At 34.6% G+C, this 16,242-nt stretch overlaps 1 protein-coding gene across 1 annotated transcript in view; it reads right to left on the bottom strand.

The window, feature by feature from the left end:
- The window catches only part of EYS (eyes shut homolog), a gene marked incomplete at its 5' end in the record, with an annotated part of 835,842 nt that overhangs the window by 773,547 nt on the left and 46,053 nt on the right, over window positions 1-16,242 (bottom strand). Inside the window, one exon of the mRNA XM_080615919.1 lies at window positions 7,755-7,925. Within this exon, the coding sequence (XP_080472045.1) occupies window positions 7,755-7,925 (171 nt within the window). The remainder of the gene's footprint in view (window positions 1-7,754; window positions 7,926-16,242) is intronic.

Raw genomic sequence — 16,242 nt, 5'->3', positions numbered from 1 at the left:
GCCTCTGGATTTTTTCCTATGCTCTTCTACTGGATTCATGCTGCTTATGTTTTCCCAGTTTTAGAAACAATACCATGGCTGGTTTCAGTATGCATGAAGCCTCTCATAGTTATTTAGTACAAGTAAAGGATATATTATCAATAGCAAATAGTCAACAACATTTAATAAAAACTAACTTAGCTGCATTTTCTAACTCAGTTAAGGTGCCTAATCAGTGGGTATGGTTATGCCTGTGAGGGATGCACAGAGGCACCTAGCATGTCCAGAAGCTTAAGTCACTTATTAACCTTTGGTGAAGCGTCAAACCAGCTGGATTTCATCAGAACCCCCTGGAAAGTATCCACACAGTCCATACATAGGTCCATTTGGACAGAGATAGGTGGATACGAGAAAACCTGCTCTAAATAGTTATATTCTTTTAGGAGGACACTCTATGCAAGTAGCAATGGACTACATAATCCTCACCTTTCTCTTGAAAAAATGGCTATATGTAAATCCTATAATTATATTGCTACCTTTTCAAATACTTAGAATCAAAACTCTTGCAAAGTTTATTCTTAACTCATTTCTGGTTCACATATTGTAGCTAAAAGAAGCTTTTCATTACACTTACCTGCTTTTATTTAGGAATGTTATTGGATAGTTACACACTTATTTTCCCTCTAAACAGAAGTACTCATATCAACAGATGGCATATTTGTTGTCCTCTATGTTACAGCACCATTCAGCCATACGTTATATTTATGCGTTAAAGGAATGTAAAAGTAAATAAAAGTCTGTCTTGTTATAATTCAATTTTTAATTAACCCTTAAAACCAAAGCAAAGCAACTCAATTGTAACATTTGTTTTACTGGTTTGGCTGTACCAATGATCCTGTATCAGGTGAAAAAGCTCCTACTTTTCTGGTTCAATTTATTTGGGTAATTGATGACTGTTCCATCAAACAGATTGTTTAGTAAGCCAATTTTAGAAGCTGCTTCTTCTATTTTAAAAAATTGCTAATTTTTCCCATTTTTGTTTTTGATGCAATTTTGCAATAGACGTACCAAAGTCAGAGGAGGTAAGAGTAAAGTAGCACTAACAAAGTTGATAGTAAAGTTCTGAAGAAGACACCAACAGAACAAATTTTCTCAGAACACCCTTTCATATTTTTTGTGATTTTTTATTGTTCTAAAGAACATGGATAATAGAAGATACAAAGTAAAAAATCACACTTTATTGTGATGGATATCCTTGTTCACTGCTTATTTGAAATCACCTTAAATTTTGACATTTAAGAAAAAATGCTGCTATTAGAATCTAAGCACAAAGCTGTTTATGACAGCAAGACTGAAAGGATGGAATTAGGATACTAGATAGTCATATATCATAACTGAAGTGGAGAAAATTATAATGAGTGTGTTTAGTTATATGTTTAGAATTGAAAACAACTGCTTTCCCAAAGAAAGGAGAAGTAGATAGAAGCTGAGATGGTGATGGATATAAGCAAAATGGAGCTTGGGCATAAGGAGAAGCACATAAAGTAGGGACAAGAAAACAATACAAGAAGGAGTAAAAAGGTCAGTTCAGCTATTACTTGAATTTGTATATGCATGTGAGCTAAATGCCATTACATTTCTTCAAAATGTTAAAACGCTATAAAAGTGGATCAGGTAGTAGTATTCCACCAAAGGAAACACATGCAGTTTTTTGTGAAGTTAACTAAACATAGTCATAACCTACAGTATTGGACAATGATGACAAAAAAATGAAATGAAACTTCTGCTTAAAACTTTGAATGAGAAGCTCCAAACATGCTGAATAAAGCAACATAGTTAATGGTAGGTTTGCTTTGGGTAAAATGAAATCAGAAACAACTCACAAACAGAAAGCTTCAGAGTCTGTGTCTTAACAAAACTGAAACTGTTAAACCACTGTTCCTATAGAAAGTAGCTAATGCGAGACATACAACTACAAAGATAATTTTGAATCCTAGAAATAGTAAAATCTGCTGAGTGTCGGCCCTCTCTAGAAGTCAGCATCTCCTCTACACTCTGATTTTGGCAATACTGTAGCTCCCACAACCAGCTACTGAATCTGGTGTCCTTTTGAAAACTATGTGATTTATACTCCCTGAAAATGCCTTCTCTCAACTAAATGCCTCCTTCCGAGTATATAGGCATGAGTATATACAGAATTTACATTTATTAAATATTGAGGATTAAGTGGTAGAAAACTGTAATTTAACAAAAAAAAAAGAGGAAATAATTTCATATTTATTAACAATAAACACTAAAAAATATTGCAATCAGTAACTGGAGCCTTCAGGGACTGAATGGTAATACTACAGCTGCGTACTGGTTTTCAATATGTGATTGGACAAACTGCTAGATAATCTCATGTAAGTACCTTTTCCCATGGAAGGCTGGATCAGATGATCTTTTGAGGCGTCTTCTAACCTGGCTCTTCTATGATTCTCTCATTCTATTGAAACCAATTTCCAGTGCTGCTATACTTATCTAACATTAGAAGTCTGCAGTTTCAGTATTTGATTTAGGACAGCAACCCAGGCTTTCTCTGTGTCTCTGTAACGAAAAAACTTGAAACCTCAAGAAGATGCTTCATCTCACCTGTCCTGGATATAACTCTTTGGAATAGGAATAATTTTCTGGAGTTCTTCCTTCACCTTGAAGAAAGTCTGCTGTGCAACTTGGATGCTAAGGAAAACTATGAAGGTCTAAAGTTTTTAAGTTTTTATGTAAATAGTCTGTAAGGGCAAGGCACTCAACATTGTGCAAAGCTGAAGAACGCACTCTCCATTACTCTATTCACAGTGTTGTCCCTAAGATGTTATTCCCCTTTTTAGAGTGTTCTTAGTGTTAAAAAATAATAACCTTATAAACTATCCTGCTTCTCAAACTAGCTCTCCACAAATATCTTGCCTGTCCTATCAAATGTGTATTTTATACACAGAAAAACTATACACTTATATACAAATGTAATATACAGATATTAAAGGTAAAATCTAAGCACCACTGATATTAATAGGATCTTAATGCTTGTTGATATTAGTAGTAAAGAGGATTGTATCACTTGAGTCTAAAACTAAAACCTCTAGCACCTAGCTTTACCACATAACCTAGGTGATTCTCTGGATAATCAGTACGCATGGGTTAATTGCCCATTTTTATTTTCTGTTATATTGATCTAAATCATGACTTCCATTCTTATTCTTCCATATTATATCAACTGGAAGACTCTTAGATCACCATGCCTTTCCATGGCTATTTTTAGTAATCAACTTCCTTGGTACGATGAAGCTCATGGTACAGATTATTTCTACCAGTGGTTTGAGAAGTTATAAATTACTCAATCTGCATTGCACACAGGGCCAAGATTCTTTTATTTTTTTTTTTTTTTTTTTTTTTGAAGAAATGCAATCTTATCTTGGTATTAATTGTTTATGTTATGCATAATTTTAAATGTAAACATCAGGCATCACTTCAAACTTATTCCTGCACCAACATACCATGCAAAAGATTGGCTGTACAGTAGTAAATTATTAGCAGCATATGTCTTGTGTAAAAGTATTGGAAGATAAATGTTAACCCCATTGTTCTATGCTATAGATATTTATATGGGAAGATCTAATTTTGTTTGTTTCCATGTGTGCTTGTGAATGTATATAAATATTTAGGTGTAAGTATAAATAATATTATCTTTTTTTTCTTTTTTGGGAAAATAGCCAACACAATTCTATTTATATTTTAATTTTCAGACTTCTCAACTGAATCGCTTCTGGTAGACTCTATCTTTATGTCTGTACTTCAGTTATGCATTTGCAGTTTCTAAATTCATTCATAATGGTTTCAGGCTTTTGTGTACCACAGCTTTCAATTTTCAGATTTTATGAATGTCTTAAAATTTGAAAGTTGCTTATTGTACTTCAATAGTGCTCAGCAGAACTTACTTCAGGCAGCCAGATAAAAGCCAAACAAATGGGAAGAGAACAAACTGTACTTTTTAGTGGTGTAGGAAAACAAACCTTTTAGTTTTAAAATAGTTTTAAATAGCTTCTGAAAAGCTATTTAAAATAGAGTGAAATTATATACTGGGTCTTCTGTTATTTTCAAATGGATAATTTCCAGCATGGTCTTCCTGAATGAAGCACTTTTAACTATGCTGCTTGAAGGATCAATCTAAGACCCACTAATACATGTCTGTGAATCAGAAATCAAATGATTTGTCTTATCCTATCAGAAAAAAACAGAAATGTATACCTTGAATGGGAGTGTAACCTGTAGTATAATTGTCTTATTTATCATCAATTTGTCAGGATTTATATATTTTATCTTACAGAATTACTGATTTAAAAGTTTGCAACTTGTTAAATGTTTTAAATCTTTTTCTAGTACTTCAAGAGTTTTCAAGAAGACTGACACAATACAGCACCAAAAACGAATAAGCAATTGTCGAAAAAAAAGTGTTTTTTTCTGTGTGCTCTCCATGACTGAACAAGTCTTTTCTTTCTGCAATCAGTGAGATGTCATCAAGTGATCGAAGTACTGAAATAAATTCATTTCTAATCTTACCGGCAGTTATAGTTCTGTTGTTGAGCTACACAAGTTGCATTATTTAAGCAAGGCAGTAATTCACATGGATTCAGTATTCTCTCACAGAACTTGCCAGTGAATATTGGCAGACAGATACATGCCACATCCTATAGAAGAGAGGGAAATTAAAAATAATTATTTGTTGTAACCAAGGCAATACGTAAATTAGTGTTTAGTTCCACTATTATATTTGTTATATTATATATTTATATTATATATATATTATATTATATATATATATATTATATATATATATATTATATATATATATATTATATATATATATATATATTATATATTATATAATTTTATATTATTTATATATATTTATATTATAATTTATATATAATTTATAATATATAATTATAATTATATATATATATATATATAATATATATAATAATATAATAATTATATAATATATATATATATTTTATATTATATTTTTTTTTTTATTATTTATTATATTTATTTTATATATATATTATATTATAATATAATTATATATTATATAATAATATATATAATATATAATTATAATTTATATATATTTATATTATAATATATATATATTATATATATATATTATATATATATATTATATATATATTATATTATATATAATATATAATATAATATAATAATATATATATTATATATATATTTGTTATATATATTATATATGTCCTAACTAGGACAGGGTTTCATCATATTAAACAGTCTACAAAGACAGAACAAAAAGCACTTCTAGCTTACAAACAAAATTTAGGACAAGTTGAACAGGCATTCCAGCACAAATTATGCAACAGCTCGGTTTGCTAGCTGGAAATACACCAGCTCTAAATTTAGCTGGCTTTGTCATTTGATATATGAAACACAGAAAATATGATGAAAGACATCTGTAATTTACACAGTAAGAACAATAAGTTATTTTACAAACAAAGTATTTCTCAGAGCTGATAATCTCACCCTTATTTTTCTATATAAAGTAATATTCTTTACAGGTCTTTTGATCTCAGAAAGTATAGGAAAATTATATAGGGGTTTATTCCCCCAGTTTTATTGCAAGTGTTCAGGTGTTTCAGTCTTAAAGGCATGATCAAGGAACTCTGAACATCTACTGAAAGATTTATATATATATGTGTGAAACAAACTACTGCACCTATTTGACTATAGAAATGATTGTACAATGTGCTAGTGTATCTACTAAAAAACACTTAGACAGATTGTATAATTTAGAAATCCAGCAATTTGTTTGGGAATTCAGATGTCTTTTTTTCTCTCTGTGAGTATGTATTACTGGAATGTGATACTGAGCTTTTGAATCTTCTTCCACTATTTTGGTTCTGTATAATCACTGTTATTTGCAATAGTCATGCTAATGAAAGAGCACTGACAATGCAGTTTGAAATATGGCCAGATATGACTCTATTATCAAGTCTGCATTAATTTATTCTATTTTACAAGAAGAAAAAAGAAGAGAGAGGGGGGAAGGGATGGAAATTAAAACCAACTATCACAGGCAAAGGAAGAGAATAGGAAACAACCATTAATTAATAAAGATGACTGATGTATCATATTTTATATCAGAAGATTTTATTAGGGAAAGAGAAAAAAATTAAGCAACACTGGTAGTTTCTTAAGTGACAAAAAAACCAACTGAACTGAAAATGTAGTATTTGGCCTTTTTAACAATAGAAATATTAGGAACACTACACATTCAGATAAAGCTCAGTTTCTTCATGAAGCATGCAAATCTCATTTTTAAATGTACATTAGAATTAAATGGTCTGCCACTTTCATGGAACAGATCCTCCTGGAAGCTATGGCGCGGCACATGGATGACAGGGAGGGGATTAGAAATAGCCAATATGACTTCAAGAAGAGCAAATCATGCCTGACTGACTAATCTGGTGGCATTCTATGATGAAGTAACTGCACTGATGGATAACGGAAGAGCAACTGATGCCATTTACCATGACTTTTGTAAGGCATTTGACATTGTCCCACCAAATGTCATTGTTGCTAAATTGGTGAGGTATGGGTTTGACAGACGGACTGTTCAATGGATAAGGAATTGGCTGGATGGCCATTTCCAAAGAGTTGCAATCAACAGCTCAATGTCCAAATGGAGATCAGTAACAACAAATGGTATCCCTCATGGGCATGTACTGGGACCAGTACTGCTCAGTGTCTTTATAAATTACACAGACAGAAGGATTGAGTGCACCCTCAGAACTTTGCACATGACACCATGCAGAGTGGTGCAGTTGATTCACTAAAGGGAAGGAATTCCATCCATAAGGACCTTGACAGACTTGAGCAGTGGGCTCATGTGAACCTTATAAGGTTCAACAAGGCTCAATGTAAGGTCCTGCATGTGTGTCAGGGCAATCACCAGTTTTAGTACAGACCGCATAATGAATGCATTAGGAGCAGCCCTGAGTAGAAGGACTGGGTAATCATGCTGTTTGGAAAACTGGATGTGAGCTAGCAATATGCACTTGCAGCCCAGAAAGCCAACTGTATGCTGGGCTGCATAAAAAGGACTGTGACCAGCAGGTCAAGGGAAGTGATTCTCCCACTCCTGTCTCGTAAGATCCCATCTGGAGTACTGTGTTCAGTTTCTGGAGACCACAGCATAAGAAAGGCATGGACTTGTTAGAGCAAGTCCAGAGGAATGCCACAGAAATGGCCATAGAGAAAGGCAGAGAGGATTGGGGTTGTTCATAAAGGTGAAGTCTCTGGAGGCTCTATTGAGGCCTTTCAATACTTAAAAGAGGGCCTACAAGAAAGCTGGAGAGGGAGTTTTTAAAAGGGCCTGTACTGATAGCACAAAGAATAATGGTTTAAGCTAAAAGAGGGAAAGGGTAGATTTAAATTAGAAATAAGGAAGATATTCTTTACTATAAGGATGGTGAGACACTGGAAAAGACTTCCTAGATATGGGTGCCCCATCCCTGGCAGTGTTCAAGACCAGGCTGGACGGGGCTTTGAGCAACCTAGTCTAGTGAAAGCTGTCCTTACCCGTGGCAGGGGGGTTGGCACTAAATGATCTGGAAAGTCCCTTCCAACCAAAACAACTCAATGATTCTATGACTCTATGTTCAAATAGAAATCTCTGAAGCTTATACTTACATTTGTCAAATCGATGCATGTACCTCCGTTCTGACATGGCCTTGAAGAACATTCATTGATATCAGTTTCACAGTTGTGACCAAGAAAACCAGCAGGACAATCACAAACATATCCATACTGGTTGTATTGGCATATACCCCCATTCAGGCATGGCTGAGATGCACAAGGATCACCAGGTTCCTCACAAAATGGACCTACAAGTAATAAACACAAAAAGCTAGGGAGTGTTTGAGTGAATGATGCTTCCTGATATTCTGCCCATAAACATCACCTTGTCACTACGTGGTGTCTTCCTGTTATTTCTCTCTTTTTTTTTTTTTTTTTTTAATTTTAGGAGAGATTAAGAAGCTTTTATTTATGGTGGTTTTCTGCAAGTGTCTACCCTGTGAAGCTCTAGGTTACTAACTGGGACGTCTGAAACCTATCACCAATTTAAAAGAAAAGAACTAAAAATATTCCTGTTGGTTTATTTCTTTTGGTGAATAAACATGGTAGAAGTATGTGCGAGTGACTAAACTCTAACAAAACGAGGAGAAGAACCACAGTTCCAGGAGATAGTGAACGGTCACTGAACATCCCTTTCACAACAGTTATTATGAAGGAAAGCTAAATCCAACGGGCTTTCAGATCAATGAGGTTGTTCCCATTCCTGTTTTAGATCCAAGCTGACTGTAGTCTCAGTAGGTGCATAGTCATGCACACGCACACAATACAGACACACTGCCCACGTGGATCAACATAAACACAAACAGCATTCACTTCAGCGTGAACAACAAAGTTCAACCTTTTCCTCCTCTCTGGCTAGTCAGTACTGAAGCTCATCAGCTAACATACGCACTCCCTTGTTTCCTAAAGGCACAAATAAACCCACATAAATGGATCACTCAAATATCAGTGCAGGCTTTAAGTTATGTTTGATATCCAGATTCAGATCCTGAACCTCTTAACAACTTGCTGGCTCAGATCTTAAGTCATTCCAGATCTGGGTATTATCCTAGTTGCAAAAGCCCACCCCTGTCCACTAAGAAGGGTGATAACACAGAAGTAAAAAGACAGCAGTGATCACACAGAGACTCAGTCAGAGAAGCATAATGAGCAGAAGGCGACTTACACTCAACCAGCCCTTTTATCACCTTTTCTCTGCATTTTCCCATATTTGTACTCCTCCCACCCACCTTGATCCCTTTTCTCCTCCCAGATAAACAACTCTTACCTAAGTGTTTGTCCCCATGGTTCCCAGTTTTGTCACCTCCATACACAAATTTAGTATTTCTGGTGGCTACCTAGATAATCTTGGCTTTATGTGTCATTACTGATATGGCTATCCAGGCTCTGTTGGCCTTACAAGAGAATAATCCACAAAATGTCTCCAATTCCTCCTCTAATTATCTGTGAAGTTTTCCTTTTTCTTACAAAATTCTCCCTTAACCATCTATGAAATCCAGTCATCACTCATGATGCCATCTGTAACTTTCAGTCACTCACTCAGTTACTTGTTAAAATTAGCAATTTCCCATGTTCTGTCCCATAGTTAACGATGTCCTGTTTAGCTACTGTAAGCCCAGGCAGGGGTTTACTAATCTATCTGCATACCTCAACAGTTATGAGCTAAGTATTCTGGTCAATTAATTTTTTAAATTGTGCAACATCAAAGAGCAGAATTACAGCACCTAAGAATTTACTTCCATTTATTTCTGGAAAATTATGTAGCAGATATACTTTTTACATGGCTTGTACTTCGGTACTCTGATTTAAACCTCTTTCCTAACACATACTTACACGTTAAATCAGATGCATTTTTTTTCAGTAATTTGCTGTACCAATAACATTACCTTCATAATAAATCTATTCTGAAGTAGTAATACGTATTGATTCTGCATTTTGTTAGCCGCTTGAATTAACTGCATTAAAAATAGACATTCATAAAAAAAACAAATTATACTTTACAAAAAGATGTATACTTCTATAATGGTAAACACAATACAGAAAATTCAGAATTGTACACTACAAGGCAAATATACAAAATTCATTCTGAACCAATTAATAGGTAAGTATGCAAGCCTCAAGTGATTTTCTCACCAACAGACTAGTTATATAAAGAAACTGTAAGTATGTGGAACAATGTTTACCAGGAAATCCAAATATCACTCTGTCTCTATTTTTTACCAGAACATCTGATGCAACAAACACTATACATGAAAATCCCATTAACAGAAAAAAGAGTCAAAACACAAAATCTTTTTCTCACTCAGTTCACTGGAAGTAGTTGTTTCAATAACACAAAATGCACTGAATCTATCTTTTAGAATGTATTACTCCATTCTCCTTAGCATCAGAGGACATTCAAAGAATCCGTAATGAATATGTTGCTATCCTTCATCACCATAGTAACCAAATTACGGTAAAAATACATTGCAACTTGAAGATGCTAATAGAAGAAGCTAAGAAGGCCATTCCTCAGAACAAGGCCATTGAATGGTGTTAGTGCACGTACACAAGAGAACATTTGAAACATGAAGTGAGGTGGACTGGCCAATTGTTTTATATTATTCAATTACGTATTTAGCTGTCCTGTTATACTTAAGTATTATATTGTACCTCAGCAGTACTCGTAGATAAGGCTACATATCAATGCTTATTTTTTTAGGTTTTTTTCCTTTTATTGGGCATATTTGACAAGAATGGTTGCTCCTGTCCCACCTATGTTACTCAGTAGGAGACATCAAATCAGAAAAAACAGTGACTCCAACTGCTCTACTCAAAGGAAAGCAAAACAGTGTAGTTCCACAAGCCAAATGGTTTGTAAGTTGCTCCTGCCTGAATCCATAAAAGCTTTCCCATTTCTTCTGCCACTGTTACAAAGAATTTCTTAGCCTTTTGTTAAACCAGATAGGATTATTAGAATAGGGAAAGACTGAATGAACAAAGTAACACAGAACAATGAAGGCCAGCTGTGGAAACCAGATGATAGAGGTGCCTTTTTGATAACGGTATGATTATTTGCAGCAAAACCAGGAAAAGGGCATTTTTCTGCTAAAAAAGAAAATATATACTGAAACTTTGTTTTAGAGAACACTAAAACCAGCTGGAAGAGAACTAGGGAAAAGCCTGAGAGGAGATAAGAAATGTTAATCACAGCATGACAGATGTACCAGGGAAAAAGTTCATGGTTCAAGGAAGGCAAAAAAGCTGTTTAACTTGCTTTCACCCTGCACCTCCTTATAAGGGCCAAAAAATTTGTATATTTCTTTAATTTGGAAAAAAAAAGTGCTTTTAGTATGAATTGGAAGCCAATTACTTAACCAGGTCATTGGGGATCAATTTAAATGAAGATACTGAGCCAGTGACTGCACACATGGTCTAAAACACAGATCAGTCTAGAGTAAATTCAATAAAAAACTCTACCAACTGCCTAACGACTTTTAGGAAGAATTCAGCCTTGAGCAGGAATATTTCCTTAATAATTGATGCTACTGTCATGGTTTAAGCCCAGCTGGCAACTCAGAACCACACAGCTGCTCGCTCACTCCCTTCACTTTCCTCCCCCCACTCCCAGAGGGATGAGGACAATCAAAAGAATGTAACTCCCACAGGTTGAGATAAGACCAACCCAGTAACTAAGGTATAACACAAACCACTACTGCTACCACCAATAATAATAATGATAAGGGAAATAACAAGGGAAGATAATACAACTGCTCACCACCTGCCGACCGATACCCAGCCCAACCCGAGCAGTGATCTAGCCCTTCCAGGTAACTGCCCCCAGATTATATACTGGGCATGACGTGCTGGGGTATGGAATACCCCTTTGGTAGTTTGGGTCAGGTGTCCCATCTCTGCTTCCTCCCGACTTCCCCTGGCAGAGCTCAAGACTCAGAAAGTACTTGGTCAGGGTAAACATTACGTAGCAACAACTAAAAACATTGGTGTTAACAGTGCTGTTCCCAGGCTGAGAGTCAAAACCACAGCACTGCACCAGCTAATAAGAAAGAGAAAAATGACTGCTACTGCTGAACCCAGGACAGCTACTCATGTCTTTGACATTCCTCTGCTTTATGATTTCTTGTATTCAGCACCTCATATGAAAAGCAAAAGTAGTGCTCTTTCACTTGAACATCCATGCCTGATGAGTTTGACAAATCAAGTCAATAAAAGGAATTCTGGAGGATTAGTGTTTTGAAGCTTTTTAGTCTATCATTTCCAAACCTGATATCACACTCTATCTATTTTCTTAGTAAGATTGAAAGGTGACTTGATAACAGCCCTTGGATGGGGATAATATTAGACACTAAAGGGACCGTTAAGTCAGTGGAGAAAAAATGCAACAAAAGCAAATGAAGAGAGAAGCAAACACAAATGAAGTTATAAATGCCTCATATTTTTACCAGTGAGATCTCTGTATCAGAGAACCATGAAGAAACTGGATTCTACAGCTGCTCATGTCTTCACATCAATGTCTTTTGAAAGATACTATTTTAACCATATACAAGACAGCAGCCTTAATATATATGTAAGCAATATAACAAAATTTGGTCAGAATAGATGAACAACTGTTCCTCTAAATTTGCAAATCTATTTATCTACTTGGACTCAAAATATATACAAAACCTCTTAATAGTTGTGTAAAATTAAGAGTTAAATCCAAATTCACATAATAAAACTGGTATGTTCTTGTCATCAGTGCCTCCTGTTTAGGTATGTTGGAATAAAAACTTTATAGCCATGCTAACATTTACTGACCTCTTGAATGCTGTTGTTAGAAGCAAGGTAAAAAGTGACCATGAGAAAAATAGATAAGTATTATCTGAAGTCAAATGTGAACCCCTGCAGGAGAGTAATATTTAAGCAATGAACAATGCAGATGGAAAAAATACACTGGTCCAAATTGCAGGTGAATATTGAAAATGTTTGTACAGATTATGGAGAGCTGAGACTTATATAAAAAAAGGGCAAGGCAAATTCTTTTAACTGCATAGATCTAATGCATAATTTTCTATTTTACTTTTATATCAACATGGTATATACTCATAGTATTTGACATAGGGGCTGGGTATTTCTGTTGCCAACAATTTCAACAGAAGTCATTCTTACCTCAGACAGCCCAAAAAGGAGACAATAGCTGAAAATGTTCACTGATAAATGATTAACTGTGGTTATATATACTATGGTATATTGTTCAAATTCTCAGGAAAATAAATGTAGAAAACATGTTTTAACGGAAGACAACCAGGAAACTTCCAATTTCCATATGAAAAAAAAATAGTTCAGCTTGACTGAATATCCTGATTAAACAGGAAAATTAAAGAAATTAAAGACATCACCAGCAGGATCAGTTCACCATGGTCTTCCAATACATCGATTTCTTGTTTTATTTACTTCAATAAAATAAAAATGGTAGAAGATTAAAGAGCAGTAATGGGTGAGTAAAGATTATCCTACAGACCAATATGACAGTTAATGAATTTTAGTTTAAGGACGTGAGCCTTATTTTCAGCATTTTTTATTGCTTTGACATGTGAAGAGAATAAAACCCTTCACCAAGAACAAACAAATGAGAAAAAAAAAAAAAAAAACACCAAACCAAAACCCCACACCTTTCTTGTTTAAATGTATCCCCGCTAATTTTCATTATTTTCACTACCATGTAACAATGATAATCCATTAAAAGTCAAAAGACATTCCTGACACCACTGATAAGCCACTGAATTTGTTAAGTTACCACATAGTGCCACATACAAAAATATCTGGGGTTGTTGATTAATACAGTTTTTATTTTTAATACAAGTCTTTCTGGGCATTTATACAACCATTTCCATTTCCAAGGAGGAAAATATGTGAAAGATCATATAAGCATACTATATTTTAATATTATTTCAGTACTTCTGTTTTGTTATTCCTTTAATGAAATATCAGTATTTTCTAGAAGAGTTATGCATAAGGCACAGCAGACTTTTTCAGGAAACAGCATATGTTACGCACATATACATTCACTTATTTATACTTCAGTTAGAATGAAGCCATAATATTTCAGGGTTAGCGTAAAAAAGGAACTATTTAGTGGGAGAGAAATCTATTTTCAGTTTAAATGAGAAAAGGTGGTTGCTAGGAGCTACAATCAAGGATCAAGATACATAGTAGGCAGTGAACAGAATAAAGCCTAGAAATGAAGACAAATATGATAATGTAATTTTTAAAAATATTGTTTAAATTGTAGTATGTTCTATTTCACAACTGAAATTATAGAAACCCATACAGCATGTCCTCATGTCGTGCCATTATTAATGTTTAGCACACTTGTTCACTTTAAAACTAATGCCAAAATGAGGCTTTTTTAATGTGAGGTCCACCAGGTTTCAGTTGATTAAGTGAAAGTACTTCTGCAATTAGACGAATATATATCTGCATAGTTCTGTTAGCAACTTCTTTCAATTAGTCCAATCCAATTCACTGCGTTTTTTTTCACTTTCCTTCATTTTGTCTGCTGCCCTTCCTTTTAAATGTAAAACTGAAAGGTATTTTTATAAGCTCTCTCTGTAAAAAGATATTTTTTTCTTTTGTTTAAAAACATCGCTGAATCACATCGCCTTGTCTTATATACCTAGACCTGAAATATACCAATATTTCTCCTGGTGCACTAAAAGCATTAATCTTTGAAATATGAATACAGTATTTGCATCTTCATATAGATTTTTAATCAAAACCAATGAATGCCACCTTTTTTCTGCATATGAAGTTTCAGTAAAGTTTGAATCAAAATGACATCTACTTAGGGCACGGTAAATCTAGGTCTCAGAAGAGAGTAAGTGCAAATCTCCGTGAAAGATTATAAGGGCTATGATCTTAATTTTAGACCAAATAGGCAGTATCAAAGCTCACTGATGTGCTTTATACAAAAGCTCCAATCAGCAGACTTGAAAATAGACATTTTGGAAGTAAATGAATGAGAAGAACATTAGCTTCCATCAGAGTAAAGCCTATTAGAGAGCAATTTACAGTACTGCTGGAAAAACTCATCAAGAGTCCTTGGAAACTTTTTATCTTGACTAAACACAGTGTTCAGAAATTCTAAAATAGCCAGAGCTGCGCTGATTCTGAGCCCATGCCACTCTGGCCACTGCTAAGGCAATTGGGCTGTCCAGTCACTGCTTCTGGAAGGCTATTATTCCCTAGGGCAAGAGCAGGGCATTAACATAGTTCTAACAGATCAGCATGTACTATTCCTAGCCTAAATCCCATCCTAGTGCCTCGGTCTGTTGCAGAAAGAGGTGTTCAAATAGCTGCTAGGGGCACAGGAAGAATGGCCATAATGTTCGAATTGGCAGCTATGACTTTTATCAAGAACATCAATGCTGCCCACTAATGGAAAGTCTAGATTTTAACTTGTCTCCCCCCTTGCAGCTAGCTGCTTGTGTTCACCAGACATCAGGTACAGAAGAAAATGTGTGTCCACTAACAGTGAATTCACTAATACTGCATGGTTTCTGCTACAGTAAAATTACATGATTATGTATCCATGTTTTGGGAAACTGGTTTTAAAAATTCAGTGGTTAATCACTCCTTTCTCTCTAAGGCAACAGTTTCTCCAGATTGCATTCATTTAGTTCCTCAGTGCTCCTCAAGTGACAAGATTGTTCCTATGCCGTTATGTCTCTGATGGCTCACATACATACTCCTGTAAGAGGCTCAGATGAGGATGTCTCTCCTGACATTCATGGACTAGCATTGTGACTGAAGATATTCAGTATGCTTTCTAAAGCTATGAATGGGACATATATTTCTTATTTAAATCCTAAATTATAATAGATATACTGAGTGGGACAGATCAACTATCTTGAATAGCAGTAAGTTCATGGATAAAATAAGTGTAATGAAAGACGGTGGCAAATATGGCCAGACTTGCTTATTAGTGAAAAGTGGAAAAGAAAATGTTTCCATTTACATCATCTTCATTATCTGTATGGTCACTGAATACCTGAGGTCAGTAGAGTAAATGACAGAGCTTGTCTGCTTCTGGTTGGGGTAATATAGAAATTTCCTACATTTTTCTTTACCTCTGTACTACTGCTTGAGATTCGCAAAATCACATGATAGTTTAATTTTACCAGATCAATACAACCCTGAAAAGTAACATGTATGACACAACTGAACATACAATTTTCTTGTATCTTGAACACTCTGTCCTACTTACAAAGATTACCTTATAGCAATGGAAGCTACTTACAGCAGTTTGAGATTCCCGGTAATATACTGGTGAAGTTAGCTTTCCAGTAGATTCTTTAGGAACATTAAAAATACTCTACATTATTAAGAAAAAGAAATTTTGTAGTGACAAAACAGGTTTTGTAGATCAAAAATGTGGTTTTATTTGTTTGCTTTTTTCTGTCAAGTTAATAAATGCATTTTTGCTTCCACCATTCTTAATTTACTTATAGATTTTGTTCCCTGTGTCTAAAAACCCTACTAATGCAATGCAGAAAATCAGTATTTCTTAATTAAATTAAACAAATT

The sequence above is a fragment of the Psittacula echo genome (genome assembly GCF_963264785.1).
Source record: "Psittacula echo genome assembly, chromosome: 4".
NCBI classification, from domain to species: Eukaryota; Metazoa; Chordata; class Aves; order Psittaciformes; family Psittacidae; genus Psittacula; species Psittacula echo.
The sequence above is the reverse complement of the archived record's forward strand: the minus strand, read 5'-3'. Positions and strand labels throughout refer to the sequence as shown.